Source organism: Cervus elaphus, chromosome 12, assembly GCF_910594005.1.
Source record: "Cervus elaphus chromosome 12, mCerEla1.1, whole genome shotgun sequence".
NCBI classification, from domain to species: Eukaryota; Metazoa; Chordata; class Mammalia; order Artiodactyla; family Cervidae; genus Cervus; species Cervus elaphus.
In genome coordinates, this window is record NC_057826.1 from 62,738,886 (window position 1) to 62,757,864 (window position 18,979).

Genomic DNA, 18,979 nt, shown 5'->3' on the forward strand with positions numbered 1-18,979 from the left:
CTGGCGGACCACCGGGCCTCTTGTCAGGAACCACGGACCCAGCCACGGCCTTGAGCCAAGGCCCAAGTCCAGCCTCAGCGCGGGGAAGCCCCGCCGTCGGCGGCGGCCCCGGTCCCGCCCCCGGTTCCGCCCCTGGCCCTGCCCCTCCGCCCCGCGGCCCAACGGTCGCCCCGCGGCGCCGGCCCCGCCCTTCCCAGGGCGCCCGTGGCGCGCCGGCGCCTGCGCAGTCGCCTCAGAGCGCCCTGACCGGGATGGCGGCCGTTTTGGAGTCGCTGCTGCGAGAGGAGCTGTCGGTCGCAGCCGCTGTGCGGTGGATCGCGCGCAGCGCCCAGAGTTCGGAGGTAACAGCGCCGACACGCCCCCCAGCCTGGCCTGAAGCTGCCTCCCGCGGGAGATACCGCTCCTCCCGTCCCATTCCTCTAGAGTGCCTGGCTGTCAGCCGGGGCCGAGTGCGCTCCAACTAGGGGCCGCTGCCCCGGCCGCCCGCCACCCTCAGCGCGCCCTGCGGCCCCGGCTGCTCGCGGCCCGGGGCTGGCTGCTAACTGACTCTCTCGCCCCTCGCCACTTCTCCCTCAGGATGACCCCGGGGAGGCGGCCGCGCTGAGCTCACTTCGGCCACTGCGGAAGGAATTCGTGCCATTCCTGCTGAACTTCCTGAGGGAACAGAGCAGCCGCGTCCTCCCACAGGGCCCCCCAACCCCCGCCAAGGCCCCGGGCTCCTCGACAGCCTTGCCAGGGAGATCCGGGGGCCCGCCGCGGGGCGGCCGCGGAGCGCGCAACCAGCTCTTCCCTCCGACCGAGGCTTCGAGCGCCACCGCCACTGACGCCCCTTCGGCCCGCCGTGGGGGCAGGAGGCGGGGCCCGGGGCCGGCCCGCGAACGAGGAGGCCGCGGCCCCGGGGGCCTGGAGGAGGGGGTCAGCGGGGAGTGCCTTCCCTGGGCCGGGGGCCGAAGGCCCAGAAGCTCTGGCAGCCCCAGCAGCCCCAGCCTCGCTCGCTCTGATCCGCCAAACCTCAGCAACCTGGAGGAGTTCCCTCCCGTGGGCTCCGTTCCCCCCGGGTCTGCAGGGTGAGAATCAGCCCTCTTCTAAAAGATGGCTCTGCTAGGGGAGTTACAAAATTATGACTGGGTGCTCTGTAGTAGAGCGTGGTAATTACAAGAAAGTTGGGGGTGAAATATCTACGTGGTGAGGGGCATTTTGCAAGGGGTGCTAGATATGGTGGAGGGAGAGATGCTTGAAGATGGGAATTAGGAAAACCTATGGCTACTTTTCAACAGGACCAAGCCTTCCCGCAGGATCAACCCAACTCCAGTGAGCGAAGAGCGATCACTTTCCAAGCCCAAGACTTGCTTCACCTCACCCCCAATCAGCTGTGTTCCCAGTTCCCAACCCTCAGTCCTAGACACTAGCTCTTGGGGCCATGGGCTTCCTTCAGGGTGCAGAAGTCTACAAGAGGAGCGGGAGATGCTCAGGAAGGAGCGGTATGGCCTTGCTGCTCCTGGGGATGACAGCTTCCTCTGTGGGGGATTTGCAGGGCTTTTCCCTGTTTTTAATTTGTCTCCTGGGAACCCTGGGTCTGTTTCCTGGGCTGTGGACATGTCTCTAAGGAACCTGAGTGTGGCTGGGGAGGGGAAGCCATGCTGACTGCTCATGACATTTCTCTTTCCCGGTAGCTCTAAGCAGCTGCAGCAGTCACCTACTCCTGCCTGTCCCACCCTAGAATCAGGGTCTCCTCACCCCAGCCGGACAGGACACCTCACAGCTGAACCCGCTGACCCTGCCAGAGTATCTTCCCGCCAGCGTCTGGAGCTGGTTGCCCTTGTCTACTCTTCATGCATTGCAGGTGAGTGAGAACAAAGAGCCCTGGAATGAAGACACTTGTAGAACCACAGGGTAAAAGAATTGATAAGGTGTGTAGAACTGAGCCTTTGTTTTGACTGGCCTTCAATACCCTGGAATTTCCTTCTTAACCAGAGAACCTGGTACCAAACCTCTTCTTGGAGCTTTTCTTCGTCCTTCAGCTCCTTACTGCCCGGAGGATGGTGGCTGCCAAAGACAGTGACCTTGAACCAACTCCAGGAGCTGTAGGTTGGTGAACAAGCCTCTTTTTGAAAAATCACGTCTGGAAATGAAATTGTTTTTAACCAACAGCTTGGTACTGTCCTTCTAGATTCCCTGGAAAGCCCTCTGTTCCAGAGTGTCCATGATTGTGTCTTCTTTGCAGTGCAGGTTTTGGAACATCAATTTCAGTAAGTTTCCCCAGCTGAAGCGTTTGAACCTTATTTGCATTATTCACTTGATTCTCTGGCTACTTCGGGAACATGCTTGTGCTTGACACAGAGGTCGTGACCCTAGACCTTCTCCTACGTGTGACCTTCAGTTTCGTGTCAAAGCTATGAATTTAGCCCTTGAAAGAATCAAACTGCCCCCAGTGGTCTTGGTAGCTGACCTTTGGGTTTATTTACTGTTTCTGCTTTGCTCGTTAGCTGCTCCATAGGGTCTCATTTCCTTTCCCTTTGCCTTTATCATCTTTAATCCTTGGCCCTTGACTTTTCTTTATGTACCTGCTCTGTGCTCCAGGTAACACACTGGGTGGTTTGCAGATGCCAGCTGCCTGTTTGCAGTCTGTCCCATTCTCAGTCATGTGTGCTCTCATCCCTGTAGCGTTCTTTCCCACCTGGACAAAGGGACATTGAAGCTGTTGACTGAGAACGAGCGGTTACTGTGTTTCTCACCGGCTCTGCAAGGCCGCCTCCGAGCTGCCTATGAGGGCAGTGTTGCCAAGGTAGTGACCCCATCTTAGACATCTTCTAGCCTGGACCTGGCCCTTCCCAGTCTCATAATTCAGGTGGCCCAGCTCACACCACTGTAGTGTCATGTGGCCTAAAACTCTGGACTAGAATATGGGGATGAAGTTTTCTGAGCACGAACTCTGCTTTCAGTCCCTAATGTTACTGCCATGTTTTAGGTCTCTCTGGCGATGCCACCTTCTGCTCAAGCTGTCTCCTTTCAGCCAGAAACTGACAATCGTGCTAACTTCTCCAGTGACCGAGCCTTTCATACTTTCAAAAAACAGAGGTGATAAGAAAAGGGGACTTTGAGGGAGGGGATGAAGCAGCATTTTCTCTGGGATAGGCAGCCCATGTTGTTTTCATAGAAACTAGGGGTTTGGCATCAACGGTTCTAGTTTAGCACCACCAGGCCCTTCCTAGCAAACATCTTAAGAGCCACTTAGCCTCATTCTGTTTCATGCCATGGATTTGCATCTCTGACAGTAGCAGCTTTCTCGCAGGTGTAATGACTTTGGTCACAGGGTTCTCAGATGAGTGCCAGATCAGCCTTAACTGCCCACAGAAGTATGTGAAGCATGTGGTGTACTGCTCCCAGGTCTGTGGGATTATCACATAGAGAACCTTGGAGAGGATAAGGAATGGAGCTGTGAATGGTCCTGTCCTCCGTTCTGAGCCTGAGAATGAGTTAGGCCAACTGTGCTTCAGTTGATCAGACATCTTATGTGCCCGCCAGGGATGTGTTTTACGAGGTACTTCGAGAGTGGGAAGACCGCCATGAGGAGCCTGGCTGGGATTTTGAGAAGGGCTTGGGCAGCAGGATCAGGTACGTGCTCATACACTGGTCACTTTCTCTTACTTCCAGCAGTGAGCGACTTAGTGGTGTTTGGGTGACTGATTAAAGAAAGGCTTCTCTCCCTACCCCAAACTCCTTCTAGCACAAAGCTGTTTTCTGTCTTCCTTAATCTCTTAGTTACTGCCACCTCTGCCTCTCCTCAAAAGGGATTTGTTTCTCCAACATCATCTACTCAGAAATCATTTATACTTGCTCTGTGATTGCAAATGATTGATAAAGCGGAACACTGTTATTCCAGGTTGCATGAGTTTTGGCCTGTCACAGGCTTAGACCCTTCCCAACCTCTATTTTCTCCATCGTCTAATCTGACAGTACAGATAACTTTGCGTAGCTGGATAACTGGGATACAGAAAGAATATGCTCTTGTCCGGTGATCTCCCTCCACGTTGGTCATGAAGCTCACTGGCAGTCAGTGTAGACTGAAGATGAGAAGGGTGGTCTTATTTCATGTTTGGCTAAATGTAAGGTTAAGGGCTTCCCTGGTGGCTCAGATGGTAAAGAACCTGCCTGCAATGCAGGAGACCCAGATTCTGTCTCGGGGTCGGGAAGATCCCCTGGAGAAGGAAATGGCAACCCATTCCAGTATTCTTGCCTGGGAAATCCCAATGGACAGAGAAGCCTGGCAGGCTACAGCTCATGGGGTCGCAAAGAGTCGGACATGACTGAGTGACTGACAGTTTCAGTAAGTGTATCTCTAGCCTTGAGGGATCTTGGTGCTAAGGAAAGTATCCCTTACCTCTTCCCATATCCTTGTGCCAGCCAGCTCTGGCAGAAGGCTGCTCAAGCGCCTGGTAGAGGGCTGAAAGTCTCAAGGATTGGCTTGTTCTCTCAGATCTTTCTCCCCTTCCTCCTCCCATCACACTCCATCCCTGCCTCTTATTCCTCAGAGCCATGATGGGTCAACTCTCTGCGGCCTGCAGCCACAGCCATTTTGTTCGACTTTTCCAAAAACAACTTCTCCAGGTAATTGCTCCAGCAGGAGATCTGTATCCAGTGGACAGTATGTATTATAGGTGCCAAGGAATGGCTGGCACTTTGGGATAGGCCAGGAGAACAGGCAGGTCCTTGGCTGAAGAGTGAACAAGAGTTCTGCTCTGGGTGGTGGTTGAAACTTGGGAGCCAGAGTGCTCTCACGCCCTACACCTCCTGCCTCCATGGGCCCCCTCACACACCCGGCTCTCCTGGCCGTCTTTCAGTCCCTCACTGTTTTCTTGCCCTTGCTTTGTGGTGTGGTAGAACGAGCACAGGGTTAGGTCTGGTTTCAAATCCTAGCTCTCGTGACCCTATGCAGATGTTGAATCTTAAAATTTCAGTTTCTTCACCTGTAAAAAGAATATAACGCAGACCTAAAAAAATATATCTATGGCACACAATATAGGGTGGGCATCCCATATTGTTCACTGCTTCCTCCTCATTTTCTTCAGCCCTTCTTTCCAGAAAAACTCACTGGTTTATCGATTTCTCTCCTCCTCCCCCTGCCCCAGATGTGTCAGAGTCCTGGTGGTGCTGGGGGCACTGTCTTGGGTGAGGCTCCGGATGTGTTAAATATGCTTGGAGCTGACAAGCTGGGGCGGTTGCGGCGCCTACAGGAACGGCTTGTGGCCCCTCAGAGCAGTGGGGGCCCCTGCCCACCCCCTACCTTCCCAGGCTGTCAGGGCTTCTTCAGGGACTTCATCTTGAGTGCCAGCAGGTAAAGGCCCCCTGTCTTGCCGAGAGTGGGGGCAGAGGCCCGAAGAGGTTTGTGTTCCCAGAAGGGCAAGTTTGCTCTCCTTGGCCTGGAATGTCAGCGGGTGGGACTGGGGGATGCCCGGGCTCCTAACACACACTTCCTCCTTCCATTTCCCTTCTCACTCTCTCACCTACCAAGGTAACCTCATTGTTCCTTGACCTCCTGTGTCTGTCCTGCTGAGCCTTTCTGTCTGGAGCACCACCTCTATTATCCTTCCTGCACCTCCTCCAGTACCTTTTTCCCCCTTCCCTTCATAGCTTCCAGTTTAATCAGCATCTCATGGATAGTCTGAGTTTGAAGATCCGAGAACTCAACAGCCTTGCCCTTCCTCAGCCTGAGCCTAGTGATGAGGACGGGGAGTCAGACGTGGACTGGCAGGTTAGAAAGCAGAGGAAGGGAGGCTCTGCTCTAGAGGGAAAAAGGTATTTTCAAGAAGTCTGTTAACAGGTGTGGTTTTGTTCTAGAAGCCTAATGCTTAGGACCTTTTACTTCTTGATGCCCTGCAGGGTGAACGGAGGCAGTTTGCTATGGTGCTGCTCAGCCTAAGGCTTCTGGCCAAATTCTTGGGCTTTGTCACTTTCCTGCCATACCGGGGACCTGAACCACCCCCGACCCGTGAGCTCCAGGACTCCATTCTGTCCCTGAGGAGCCAGGTGAATGGGGGCGCTGGTAAGGAGGGAGCTGGGAGGAGCCGCCCGGCAATGGCGTTAGAAGGCTTTCCCCAGCCCCTGGGGTCCAGCCTCTGACTGACCCCGGCCCTCCCAGGTGCCCCCAGTCCTGGATGTGCGAGCTCTGCTGCAGCAGGGGCTGCGGGCGCGCCGCGCGGTGCTCACGGTGCCCTGGCTGGTGGAGTTCCTCTCTCTGGCTGACCACATCGTCCCCATGCTGGACTACTACCGCAGCGTCTTCACTCTCCTGCTGCACCTGCATCGGTGAGTCAGCCGAGGGCAGGGCTCGAGAGAAGGGCGCAGGGAGAATGTCGCTGAGGCTGCTGCTTTTTGAAGAGGGCCAAGCAGCTTGTGCTTCCCGTGTGCTTCCATAGCTGTAGCTGACCCTCAGAGGAGAGGCCAGGCCTTGATCCACAAGGAAAGACAGTGGGCAGTTATTTGCACTTTGATTGGCCCTTTTCTGTTCCTACTGTGGCCCAGCTAAGAGTGAGTACGGATCTGGGAGAGGTGATGAGACCTGGCTGCCTACACAACAGAAGTCCCTTTTAGGTCTCCTTTTGAGAATCACCTTCCCAGTGATAGCTTTTTTTTTTTTTTAAACTCCATTCCATTTCTTTCATTGCATAGATTCCACTCACGCCCTCATTCACCTTTTAGGAGCTTGGTCTTATCAAAGGAAAGTGAAGGGGAGATGTGTTTCCTGAACAAGCTGTTGCTGCTTGCTGTCCTAGGCTGGCTTTTCCAGGTTGGTGAAATGAGGGTCCATGTTGGGGAAAGGGGACGTGACTCCTGTGGCTGGAGAAGGGGAAAGGGAAAGTGTAGGACTCTGACAAAGAGCGGGGCCAGAAGCTAAAGGCTCAGAGGAGGAAGGATGGGGGTTGCCATAGAGGAAGGTGGCTTTGAACCTGGTTGTCTAAACCCTGGGACCACGAGGTCGGAGGTGTGATGAATCCCTAAAGTGCTGGCTGGCACTGCCCTAATCTCTTGCCAGATTCCCACAGTCCCTGAGGACCTATTCTTTCTGGAAGAGGGTCAGTTGGATGTATTTGAGGTGGACACAGTAGCTTCAGAGCATGGCTTGGTAAGTGTTGGGGTCCAGCCAGAGCCATGGGGACCACAAGAGTAAAGGAGGTAGCCTGCCTGCCGGCAGGCCCAGAAAAACAAGTCAGAATAGAGGCTGAAGTCTCACGTAATTCTCTAACCTGACCGCCCCATTTCTGGGAGGAAGGGAAGCTTGCCTTCCCCAAACTGACCTGTTCTCTCCCCCAGGACAGCATGCCTGTGGTGGACCAGCACCTGCTCTACACTTGCTGCCCTTATATTGGTGAGGATACTCTTCCCCGAGGGTCCTCGGTCCTCGGCCTGCCCCTTCATGAGTACCCAAAAGGCACCCCGTGGGCCCAGCACCCTCGTATTTTGTCCTGTGCTTAGGCGCTCCCTGATGCCTCATTCTGTCTATTCCACAAATGCTTAGTCTGGATGCTTGGGAGGGTGGGACAGTTCTGGAACTAAGCACTTGGGCTTCTCTGATGCAGGAGAGCTCCGCAAACTGCTCGCTTCATGGGTGTCGGGCAGCAGTGGACGGAGTGGGGGCTTCGTCAGGAAAATCACCCCCACCACCACCACGGGCCTGGGAGCCCAGCCTCCCCAGACCACACAGGGTCTGCAGGTAAGGAGCAGGGTGGAAGCAGGGGCCACCCCATGGGTCAGGGAAAGAAAGGGAGCCCTCCCCTGCACTGCTCCCTCCTCCCCGCAGGCACAGCTGGCTCAAGCCTTTTTCCACAACCAGCCGCCCTCCCTGCGCAGGACCGTGGAGTTTGTGGCAGAGAGAATTGGCTCTAACTGTGTCAAGCATATCAAGTGAGTCTGAGTTGAGGGGGTTGGGAATGAAGGTGTTGCGGGTCCCAGGCTCACTTCCTTATCATTTTCCCCCTTTTAACACCTTGTTACCAAACTGAGGAAAGTCAGCTGAGGGGTGGGGACAGCAGGTAATAGAGGACAAAGGCCCAGTGGGATGGGGGAGACTGAAATGGCTAACATTCTTTCAAGTTAGTTCTGACCTGGTTTGCTTGAATTTGCAGCCCCTTTCCAATTCAGCCTTTCCAACCACCTCAAAATCTTGCTGTTCCTGCTGCAGGGCCACGCTGGTGGCAGAGCTGGTGCGCCAGGCAGAGTCGCTTCTTCAAGAGCAGCTGGTGACGCAGGGACAGGAAGGGGGCGATCCAGCCCAGCTGTTGGAGATCTTGTGTTCCCAGTTGTGCCCTCACGGGGCCGAGGCGTTGACCCAGGGGCGAGAGTAAGAGACCAGCCTGTTTGGATCCTCTTATCTCCACTCTTCTCTTAGCCTTTACTTTCCTGTCCTTTTTTTCTTTTTTTTTTTTTTTTTTCCTTTTTTTCTTATATTCATCGTTTATTCCATATCCTCTTCCCACCCTGCTTTTGTCATTCTATTTTTGCCTGCTCTGTAGGCTCTTATCTTGGTTTTCAGAGGTTTAAGGACCCAAGTTTAGAGTCGAATTGAAAGGGCATGTGGTTGGGTGTCCAATCTCCTGGCATCTGGGCTGGGCCCAGAGGGCTGAGCATGCCCTCCCCTGTGGCAGGGGATTGGTGCACTCAGGGACCCAGCTGATGTCTCCAGACATCACTGACCTCTGTCTCCTTTCAGGTTCTGCCAAAAGAAGAGCCCAGGTGCTGTGAGGGCACTGCTTCCTGAGGAGACCCCGGCAGCCGTACGTACGAAGTGGTCCTGGGGTTAGTGGGCTGGGGGTGGTAGGAGAGGAGTGCTGTGGGGTTGTATGTGTGTGAACATGCACATGAGGTGGTAGGCGGGTCAGTCCTGGACTTGGGCATTCGTCACTGTCCTAACTTGCCCCTGACTCAAAACTACTTCTGTGTCACAGGTTCTGAGCAGTGCAGAGAACATTGCTGTGGGCCTTGCAACAGAGAAAGCCTGTGCATGGTTGTCAGCCAACATCACAGGTAAGGTCCAGGGAAGGGGAGTGACTGACCAAGTTTTTCAAAAGTGGACTGGCAGGAAGTTGGAGGCCACTCTGGGGGAGACAGGACTCAGGGCCAGTTGGCAACAGGGAAGGGCAGGGGTTGGCGTGGTGAGCCTACGCAGGGCTGTTTGGTGACCCCTTCTCTGTCCTACCTCTTACTTGCAGCACTGATCAGAAGGGAGGTGAAAGCGGCTGTGAGTCGCACTCTTCGAGCCCAGGGTCCTGAGCCAGCTGCCCGGGGGGAGCGGAGGGGCTGCTCCCGTGCCTGTGAGCACCATGCTCCCCTCCCCTCCCACCTCATCTCCGAGATAAAAGTACACAGCTCCCTACTCCCTTCGGCTCCCCTCCTCCTGCTCCCTGCTCTCTTCCTGGTCGCCCTTCTTTCTTCCTCAGCTCCAGTATTTGTGTAGCAGCTTTCTGTGTTGTCCAACTAGTTTCCATTTTGTTACTGAATGGAGTTAGGTAGGGCCAAACTGAATTGAATGGTTTTAGTAATTGCTCTTCTCTGACTTTTGCACTTGAATCACCCAAAAGGGTGAAAGGGAAGAGGGTAAATGTGAAAATTGTTGACTGAGTACATGGTACATAGATGATACCGGGAGTGGAGTAGGGAATGGCTATCTAGTGCAGTAGGGAAGTTCTAAGGAACAGTCATCCCAGTATTGGGACAGTATTTCAGAAACACTCTCTTATGTGGGAGATGATGCTTGTTTGGTTACAGGCAATAAGAATAATTTATCAGTGCTCTTAATTTGATAAAAAGGATTTATATGGTCTAGAACAGGAATCTGAACAATTCGCGGGCCAAATCCAACCTGCTGCTTGTTTTTGTAATAAAATTTTATTGGAACACAGCCACGTTCCGTCATTTACAAATTGTCTGGGGCTGTTTTCATGCTCAGGAGCAGAATTGGAGTGGTTGGGGCAGGGACCTAAACTAGTAACTGGCCCAGATCTGCAGTAGTAGTGTTGTAATAAAGATTTAAACTAGGGATGAAAAAGGACTGACTCAAGTTCGAGAGTATGTAAGACAGAGAAGGAAACTCTCAGCAGCCATTAGCTACTGGTTTTCAATACACAGATGATTTCTGTCCTGAGGCCTCGACTCTCCTGAGAAAATGAACGGAGAATCATGAGGGACAGAAAATACTACATGTACGTGATAGGACATAAATGCTTTCAGAACTGCTTGGTACGACATCTTGAGCTCTCGGCAGCACACTGTCCCTTGGCTTACCTGACCCATCTGTTCCCCCTGTTGTCCACTTGGTCGCTTCTCCCAGCTGTGCTGTCCTGCCTTGCCCTGCCCAAGTCCCAAGGGCACCTTGGCCCATTACTTCACCTTTCCTTTCTGCCTGTCTCCACTGGCTGATCCCCACCCCAAGCCACATTCTCTGTGGCCTCCTTGGCCCTGGCCTGGCTTGAAGCCTTACTCTGCGGCCACCCTTCCTCTCTCCAGGATGTGCTCTCCCTGGCTGTGGGGCCCCGGGATCCTGAGGAGGGAGTTGCCCCCGAGTATCTGGAGCAGCTGCTGGGCCAACTGGGCCAGATGCTGCGGTGCCGCCAGGTGAGACATGGCATGATGCTTTTCTTTCCTATCCTTGTCCAGTGCCTGGTAATCAGAGCTGCACTGGCCCAGGACTGCTCCTTGAATTACGGTGCTAATGTCTGGGGTCTCCTGTTTTTACCCCACAGTTCCTGTGCCCACCGGCTGAGCAGCATCTGGCAAAGTGCTCTGTGGAGTTAGCGTCCCTCCTTGGTATGGCTCCTTTTTATCACATCCCTCTGTTGCCAGATCCCCCAGTTCTCTGGGTTGGGTACAAGCAAGATTAGAAAACAGTTTTCTGCTCTTCTTCCTCCCAGGGACACATGACCTTGCCTCTACTTCTTAAAGCTTGGCTTTTCTCTCTCCCCACAGTTGCAGATCAAATTCCCATCCTGGGGCCTCCAGCACAGCACCAGCTGGAGAGGGGACAGGCTCGGAGGCTCCTGCTCATGCTGCTCTCCCTGTGGAAGGATGACTTTCAGGTGCCAGTTCCACTGCAGCTACTGCTGAGGCCAAGAAACGTGGGGCTTCTGGCAGACACCCGGCCGAGGGAGGTGAGCCAGAGAAGGTGGATGGGGGCTGGCGGACAGGCTTCTTAGAAGCCTCTGCAGTCATCTTTTACACCCCCTGCCCCAAATGTTATTAGCTGGTTTAGTCCCCTTTTCTGGGGCTGTACTTATTTTCTCCTGTACACTCAGAGAGACTCCTCAGTCTCATCTCCCCTTCTCCCTCAGCAGCTCTGTCCTCTGTATCAGGGTCGCTGTGCGATCCTCTTAGCCCCCTGACCTCTTTCTCCATGTGTTTTGCAGTGGGACCTGCTGCTCTTCTTGCTCCGGGAGCTGGTAGAGAAAGGTCTGATGAGACGGATGGAGATAGAGGCTTGCCTAGGCAACCTCCATGAGACCCAGTGGCCAGGGGTAAGGAGTCTTCATATTCTATTTGGAGAAAGAATAGGTGTCATGTCCCTTTTATCCTGAAAGGGGGGCAGGTGATAGGGCCTGGCATCCTGAGGATCTTCCAAAGCTCAGCGAATATTGTCAGATGTCTTGAGGACCACCCTGAAATTAAATGACTTCTCTGGGGCACCTCCTTCTAAGTAGCTGTTATATGAAGGACCGTGTCCATGGAGAAAGGGAAGATGGCATAGTGAGAAAGCATGGCATACCTCTGGCAAAACCCTCTGATGGTGGGGTTGTTTCTGGCCACACTGCTTGTCTTGCAGGGTCAGGGATTGAACCCAGGCCCTGGCAGTGAAACTGCAGAGTCCTAACCATTGGATTGCTAGGGAATTCCCAACTGTGGGTGTTTATAATCAGGATAACCTGGACTTTTAAGCTTAGTCAGTCCTTAATGTGATTTAGGGCAAAGTAGTTTCTTCATCCGTAAGATGGGAATAACTTAGACCTTATGGGGTTTTTCAAGATGAAATAATGTGCATATGAAGTACTTATTAGTGGTTCTGAGCCTTCCAATAGAGGCTCACCCTGTTGGACTTGAGCGTCCTAGAGTACTAACGGGACAAGTCTATTTCCATGTAGAAGGCTGTTGGGAAAAAATAAAATACCTATGTTGTCTACTCACTGCTTAGCTAGGGCTTCATATTTGGGACTGATTTTTAGTAAAAAGGGTGAACAATTTAGAATTATGTGTCTGCTTTTTCAGTCACCTTTCTGCTTATTCCAGGATTTCTCTGAAGAATTAGCAACACTGTTCAACCTGTTTTTAGCTGAGCCCCATGTGCCAGAACCCCAGCTAAGAGCTTGTGAACTGGTACAGCCAAACCGGGGGACTGTGCTGGCCCAGAGCTAGGGCTGGAAAGGGTCCCTACTTTAGGCATCTCACCGGAGCGCTGGAACCCAGCCTGACTGTGCCTCAGGAGGCCCCAGAGCCACCCCAAGTGCCCACTGTGACCCGTGCTGCTGTGAAGTAGCTCCGTCTGTCATCAGGCTTCCTGCTCACATATGAAGGAAGTGTGTGGCTGCCTGGCATCCCACGGACGGCAGGCTCACCATCCCAAGTCCGAGAGGAAGAAGGAGGGGTCACTGGATTCAGGATTATGGTGTAAAAACCTAGAGACTCCAGTTCCGGAGAAGAAGAGTTGGCTTTACTACTTGGATACTAAGTGAAATGACCTGTGGGGACTTGTTGACACAAGATTCGAGCCCCACTTGCTGCTACCCCAGTATCTCTTAAAGCTTTGTGGTTTGGAAAATCATGACAAAGGCAACTGACTTCTACTTAACTTGTGAGTAAAGTTAAACATGAATCTTGGGAGTCTACATTTTCTTACCACCAGGAGCTGGACTGCCATCTCCTTAAAAATGTACAACAGATGTGGGGCTCGCCCGACAGAAACCTGCCTTTTACCTTGCACCCTGCCTGCCTTCAGTCCCGTGCAGGTAGTAACTTTTGACTCTAGCTCCATCCAGGGGCCAAGCACGGGCAGAACACTAGAGCTTTTTAAAATAAACTGTTTTCTTTACAAGGGCTCTTGTCTAGTTTTTTTCCTTTTTCGTCCCTACAGAAGGCTGCAAAGTCTCAGGTGGGCTTGGAGGTGGGTATTGACAGGATAGAGCTGTCCTAGTGGCTTGGCCACTTAGCAGAGACTAAATGTTCCCATATGTGAGACCTGAAAGTCAGAGAGCCTGGGGCCCTTATTAGCTCACTGCCAACAGTACTGACATCTGTGCAACTCCCTTTAAAGGTTTAGGATGTATGAAATTTCTACTCACCAGCCCTTGGGATGCTTGTTTTTTTGGGGGGTGGGGGCAGGAGTTGGGGATGTTTGAGTTGACTCAGAACGGAAGCATTCCACATGTCTATAAATGGTGCACTGATTCTAAGAAAGCACTACTTTGATAATGTGCATTAAACTCATTCCTGTAAAATTCATGGTTTTTCTACTTTGGCAGTGTGTACAGAGAGATTCAGTCTCTGCCAGGGAAAGAAGGGTACTCAGTGAACCCTCTTGAAGTGACACAAAATCTGTCTGTGCATGTGCGTGTATTTCTTAGAGGAAAAGTTCTCAGCTGTCAAAGAGGTCTCCAACCCAAGGAAGGGTAGGTAAGAGGCTCTGGGCCTAAAGAGGTCTGCTGTGTGCCATTATAGTAGGTCCTGTCAGCACAGAAGGGTGAAAATGGGAACGTCTCCCATACCTCTCCAGTCACACTTCTGCCTAGTCAGGCTGTGACCTGCCCTTCCCCTCAGCTCATCTGAGTCAATAAGTTTTTGCATCTGAACCTTTTTTCTTCATCTGTGCTTTGAATCTAACATACATTTCCTATAGGAAATTCTGAAAGTTCTGAATACTTGGGAACCAAAAAAGTTTTAAGAGATGTCTTATCTTTCTGCACCCATCAGGTATGCTCAGGAAGCACTGCTCCAGAAGCTGAGTCCCAAGGTGAGCAGCTACTTCAGACACTCAGCCCCATGTGCGGTGAGACAGACAGCAAGCAGGGAGGAAAGCCTGGAGCCCTGGGAGATGCTGCGTTAAAGGCTACTCAGATAAATAGCAACAGGCCCAATTCAGGAAATAATGCTGGTCTGTGTGAACCTTAAAGGCTTGCTTTATGCAGGCAACAAGAAAGGAATTAGAGACAGGCAGCTAATGAACTAGTGAACTCTTAGTATTTACATTCTTTTCCATATGCCTGCTTTCTACTAGTTATCTAAAACTGGTTTTCAAAGTGTGGTCTCCAGACCAGCAGCCTCACATCACCTGGGACTTCCTAGAAATACAAATATGTGGGCCCCTCCAGGCCTCTAAATCAGAAACTTCAGTGGGGGCCAGCCTGGGATGTCAAGTCCTTTCTGTGATTCTAATGCACAATAAAGTCCTGAGAACCAAATACCTTGACACCAGCGTCAGCTAATGTTCTTTGATTTGCTGACTCACATGCCTGGCTTGTGGCTTCTCTAGTTCAGGGGATATGGTCTCCCTGGGGCTGCCCACATGTTCAGATTCCCATTGCTGGCTCTGCCTCAGAAGCCCCAGAGGTACATACCTGCAAAGAGCTTCCTTCCAGGGCTCTGTGATTACCGCTGGGTGTGCCAATGACTCTTCTGGAATCGTCCCTCTTGTTCATACTTGGGCTACAGCTGGCAGTAGCTGGGCAACTAATCTGGTTGCTCTTTATATGCAAAGCAGTGCTGAGCTCATAGGAAACAGTATATATGTGTAAACTGTATAGCTTGAAACCGGGCCATGAACAGTTACTGCCATCATAATCCAGGCTGAATACTGAGCTCAAATGACACATTTAGGCTATCCCAGGGTAGTCTTCACTGAATAAACGTACACACTGGACTTTTAATTTGCAAGTGTTCTGAACTTTTCAATCAGTGGTCTTAATCATATGAAAAGAGATGGGAGTACATAAATAGGGTGTTAAATATAGTGTTACCAAAATATTAACCAGAAAAATAAGTTTAAAAGCAATTAAAAAAAAAACCTTCAATAATATATAAATAACTTAATCTGAGGTAAGAGGGGAAAAAATCCTGCAAATACTTTCAGAAATATAAATCTCTGCTGGACTATGCAGAAATTTGCCTTTTTACCACATCATCTCAACCCCTATATGGTCATCCTCTTCTACCAAAGATTCTGGGCACCAGAACTGAAGCCAAGAATCTCTCCCACCCCTAGCACTTTCAAGTAACCATACAGAATAAAAGCTCAAGTTCAGTCAGAAAACTGAACCCAGTCTCCATCCAACCCTAGAACAGAAGGGGCTACAGCAGTGTGTGGAATGCTCAAGAGCCTGAAGGCTGGAAACAAGCCTTCGAGTGAGGTAAGGAATGGAACTGAGCTTCCTCCTAACAAATAACTTAACCTCCTCTAGGAAGTCCATTATCATCCCTCCTGTCTTCAAAAGACAGTTTTTCATCTCTGAAATAAGAGATGCCCAAGCCCCATCCCCAGTCTTCCTCAAGGATCTGGGGCCCCACCCTTACCCCAAATCTATCCAGACAGCCTCTACAGTGGTTTTCTCATTCTACTGAGCTCTGGAGCGATGGCTCCATAACACAGCACCGGTCAGTACTCCTAACTGGGGCCAAGACCCAAATGAACGTCCTCTCCTTCGAGGGAAAGGAAGTGAGTGGGGGCAGGGCAAAAATTAATAATAAAGCAATTTGTAAAGATTCAAAGAGGAGAAACAATTCTACATCATTGTTCTGGCTTGTGTAGATGTTTTTTAAACCATTTTCTGTTTTGGTATTTCCTAACACTCCATCCCACAGTGGAGCTGAATGCTGGAGGCAGATTCTGAGTGCTGGCCGATGGCAGCTTGCTTCTCTACCAGCCCAAGGGCTGCACCAAACTAAGTAAGCACCATGTCAGAGCACTGCCATTTCCCAGCTCTACTGGCTGTACCCAATCCTGATCCTCGAGTGGCCTATATGCCATAGGGTCCCAGAGACAGGAAAAAAAGGTGAGAAATCCAAAAAGGTGAGTTGAGCTTCATTCACTCTGGACAGCCAGAGCCAGAAGCTCAAGCCCCCTTGCTCTGCAGAGGTGCCAGCTGTGACCAAGTGCCGACCAGGTTTCACTGGAACTTCGGGGCGGAGTGCCGTCTGTTCAGTCAGCCACAGCAGGTAGCCTTGGCTCTCCTTGCGTCAGGATACAGAGAGTAACAAGAACCGCCCCAGCATCTCGGGGGCAGCCTGGAGTGCCGTCTTGACTGTGAGATGCTAACTACCAAGGAAGGAAGCCAGTCTGGCTATAACCAATGGCTGCTGTTTGATGAAGGAGCTTAGAAGTTGAGGGGGGAATCCTGGAGCACCAAGTTCTACCTGAAATAAACCAGAGAGGGAAGAGTTAAAGGTGCGCACTGGGGCATACTTCAGCCGTAAGTAGCTGCGGTGATGGGACAAACTCTGAACTGAACTCTGCACAGTCCTGTGCGCTGCTGCTCAGATCTAGACAAAAGCTTCACTTCCCAATGTCAAGTCAGGGGACTAAGGCTGCTGCTCTGCCTCACAGTGACTCATCTAGAGTCACTCGTCCTCAGGAGTGAGGACCCTGGGAACAGCCAGAGGATGAAGGCCACCAGGCTCTGAAAAGAGCAGCTTTCAAGAAGGTTGATCAGCTCTGCCTCATTCCTTCCTCTCTGATTTGCCACTGACTTGTGACCCAAGAAACCCTTAAACCTCCAGCTTCAGGCCACAGGTCCTGGGTCCTAAAGGATGTTGAACAGCTTTACAGTAAGCTCCCATGAGGCTGGGTCAAATCAAGGCATGCTGTGAGACCAGCTGCAGGAGGTGGATCACCTGGGCCAGGTAGATGACTCTGGTGATCTCCTTCCCTTCCACGGTGAGGGGCTGCAGGATCCAGGCACTGGGCAGGATCTCCCCTCGGACCATCTCCCTGCTGGGTCTCGGCATGGATGCATCATACACAGACTGGGCTGCCATGATAGACAGTTGCCCCTGGAAACAGCAGTGTGAGTTCAGCCTATATAATGCGGCTCCACCAGGGACAGGCTCCAGTGCAGGCAGAACCATGGAAAGACCAGCCTTCGAGGCCCTCCCCCACCACACATCATGTCCAGTTTGCCCTCCTCCCCCGCCAGAGGACCGGATGCCCACAGAGATTGCTTTTCACAACACGCCAGCCCAAGTTCCTCCCACATCTTTACCACCAGCAAGGCAGGCACCTCTCTGGCTTCCACGCAGACACAACAGAAATCCCGTGGCTGCTTCAGTGCACACACAGTGGTATTGCACACCAGATACACTGTAGGGGCAGGGATGCAGAAAGTCAGAAGGTGCCCGGCGACATATCATTCTACAGCCTGACACCCCGCTAGACCAAGCCTGAGTACCCAGCCTCCCAAGAGCGCTGCCTCTGTTCCCTGGGCTCACCCAGGTTGATGCTGTTGGTCACCCGCTGGTGCAGCCTCGCGGTCTGGATGGGCTTATGGTACAGGGGCCACAAGGTGGGGTCACTCACAGCTGCCCACACATGAGACAGTGGCTGGGACACCACGCCAGCCCCCAGGAAGCCATGCCGGGTGGAAGAGAACATCTTGTAGTACAACTGCACCTCCTGCTCCTCACCCTGATGGCTGGGGGAGACACCAAGGGTGGAGAAGAAGAGGAGGGGGTGAAAACTGGGTTCTAGGGTCACAGAAGAGCTCAGGTGAGGGACTCAAGGAAGCCAGGATGGAGAAGGCAAAGGAGGAGACAAGGCCAGCAGAGCTGCAACAATAAGACTCTGTGCAAAGCAACTTACTTCCAGCCAGCTGCTGCCCGGCAGCTGAAGAGGTTGTTCAGGTTATGTGAGCAAGCAGCCATCACCTGGGGACACAGTGACCACACCCAGATTAGTGGGCACAGCTGGTACAGAGCAGGCCCTTGGATGAGTCCCTCAGGCTAGCGTTTCCTGAACTGCCCCTTTTGTGAAGAGAGAGAGCTGCTGAAGAAGCCCTCAGCTGCCCTGTTCCTCCCTTCTTCCTCCTCCCTCCCCACCGAGCAGAGTCTGCTGCGGGAAACCTCACATCAGCCATAGAGAGGTCCACGATGTGCTTGGCCAAATCCTTGTATGAGGAGGAGAAGGAGGTCCCCAGGCTGGACAGGCTGGATGGGGAACAGCAGCAACTGCCCAAGGCGGCACTGCGGCCTACAATGAATAGGTAGGTGGAGGCTCCTGAGCATCAGGGCCTTGGGGCAGCACCAGCATCCTGAGGGATAGCAGCCCCCCAGGATCTAGCAGACCTCAGCCCTGAAGTCCCCACACAAGGCAGGTACCTGCCCCACCACTCACCGTAAGCTAAGCTTTTCCAGGCAGAGCTGGCCAGATTCAGCTGATTGTTCCTCACTGAAGAGCGGCCCCGCACTTCCCCTACCCAGGAGTCTCTGGAATCGGGCAAGTTTGTGTTGCCCTGCAGAAGAGAAGATACTCAGGACCAGAGCCGAGGGAGCGAGAGAGCAGAGCGCCAGAAAGCCGGTGCAGGGTCATCTCTTCCTCTGAACTGCACAGACAGTCTTCAATATAAAGGCTCCAGTGAAAAGGCCATCCCCACTGGGATTACAGGAAGCTGGATGCCTCCAAGAAGGCAAGAGCAATAGAAACCAGTCCCTGGAGAGTTTCCTTGCCCCTCAAGCCACAAGTTCAAGGTTGCTTGTAGAAGAGTTCCAACAGGGATCAGTATAAACTGGGGCCTGAGAGGTACCAGGCGTCATTGGGTGGGGGGGACCCTCTGCCCATTGAAGCAACTGGAATGAGGCCATGGCTGGAGCTGTGTTTAGTGTGAGCAGCAAACAGCCCAACTGGGAGGTGGGATGGGGAGGGAGAGTGATGGGCTGTGAAAAGCTTGATTTTTGGCCCCAGCCCCACGTCCAATGGCTAAGCCCAAGGTTGTAATGTGGAACCCATTCCAGTCCAGTC

At 52.5% G+C, this 18,979-nt stretch overlaps 2 protein-coding genes across 5 annotated transcripts in view; one reads left to right on the forward strand and one right to left on the reverse strand.

Moving 5' to 3' along the window:
- Positions 1 to 203: 203 nt before the first annotated feature.
- Positions 204 to 13,072, forward strand: CDAN1 (codanin 1). Of its 4 annotated transcripts, XM_043919112.1 has the most exons (28): positions 204 to 341; positions 577 to 1,067; positions 1,278 to 1,481; positions 1,674 to 1,843; positions 1,975 to 2,088; positions 2,171 to 2,249; positions 2,665 to 2,785; positions 2,969 to 3,078; positions 3,526 to 3,615; positions 4,533 to 4,608; positions 5,130 to 5,335; positions 5,632 to 5,752; positions 5,881 to 6,027; positions 6,140 to 6,306; positions 6,700 to 6,787; positions 7,034 to 7,123; positions 7,312 to 7,366; positions 7,578 to 7,711; positions 7,799 to 7,902; positions 8,180 to 8,338; positions 8,708 to 8,771; positions 8,943 to 9,021; positions 9,207 to 9,355; positions 10,501 to 10,608; positions 10,737 to 10,800; positions 10,960 to 11,141; positions 11,397 to 11,504; positions 12,271 to 13,072. In XM_043919112.1, the coding sequence occupies exons 1-28, from the start codon at positions 252 to 254 to the stop codon at positions 12,394 to 12,396; spliced, it is 3,696 nt and encodes a 1,231-aa protein (XP_043775047.1). In that variant the 5' UTR covers positions 204 to 251; the 3' UTR covers positions 12,397 to 13,072. The 4 variants fall into 4 exon arrangements, 2 of the variants coding, with proteins under 2 accessions (XP_043775047.1, XP_043775048.1); XR_006343857.1 differs by lacking the exons at positions 10,960 to 11,141; positions 11,397 to 11,504; positions 12,271 to 13,072 and having other exon boundaries at positions 9,207 to 9,308; positions 10,737 to 10,767; XR_006343858.1 differs by lacking the exons at positions 10,737 to 10,800; positions 10,960 to 11,141; positions 11,397 to 11,504; positions 12,271 to 13,072 and having other exon boundaries at positions 8,708 to 8,775.
- A 1,822-nt stretch (positions 13,073 to 14,894) lies between these two features.
- STARD9 (StAR related lipid transfer domain containing 9) overlaps positions 14,895 to 18,979 on the reverse strand; it is a 117,936-nt gene continuing 113,851 nt past the window's right edge. Inside the window, 7 exon segments of the mRNA XM_043919124.1 lie at positions 14,895 to 16,383; positions 16,861 to 17,019; positions 17,247 to 17,326; positions 17,455 to 17,657; positions 17,825 to 17,889; positions 18,090 to 18,211; positions 18,356 to 18,473. Of these exon segments, the coding sequence (XP_043775059.1) occupies positions 16,282 to 16,383; positions 16,861 to 17,019; positions 17,247 to 17,326; positions 17,455 to 17,657; positions 17,825 to 17,889; positions 18,090 to 18,211; positions 18,356 to 18,473 (849 nt within the window). The 3' untranslated portion in view covers positions 14,895 to 16,281.

Excerpts from the sequence above, each read along its gene's own strand:
- CDAN1 (XM_043919112.1), top strand. The coding sequence starts at position 252 with ATGGCGGCCGTTTTGGAGTCGCTGCTGCGAGAGGAGCTGTCGGTCGCA. Across the intron at positions 2,786-2,968 it reads ATGAGGGCAGTGTTGCCAAG|GTCTCTCTGGCGATGCCACC; the intron begins GTAGTGACCCCA and ends GCCATGTTTTAG. Across the intron at positions 3,079-3,525 it reads CATACTTTCAAAAAACAGAG|GGATGTGTTTTACGAGGTAC; the intron begins GTGATAAGAAAA and ends TGTGCCCGCCAG.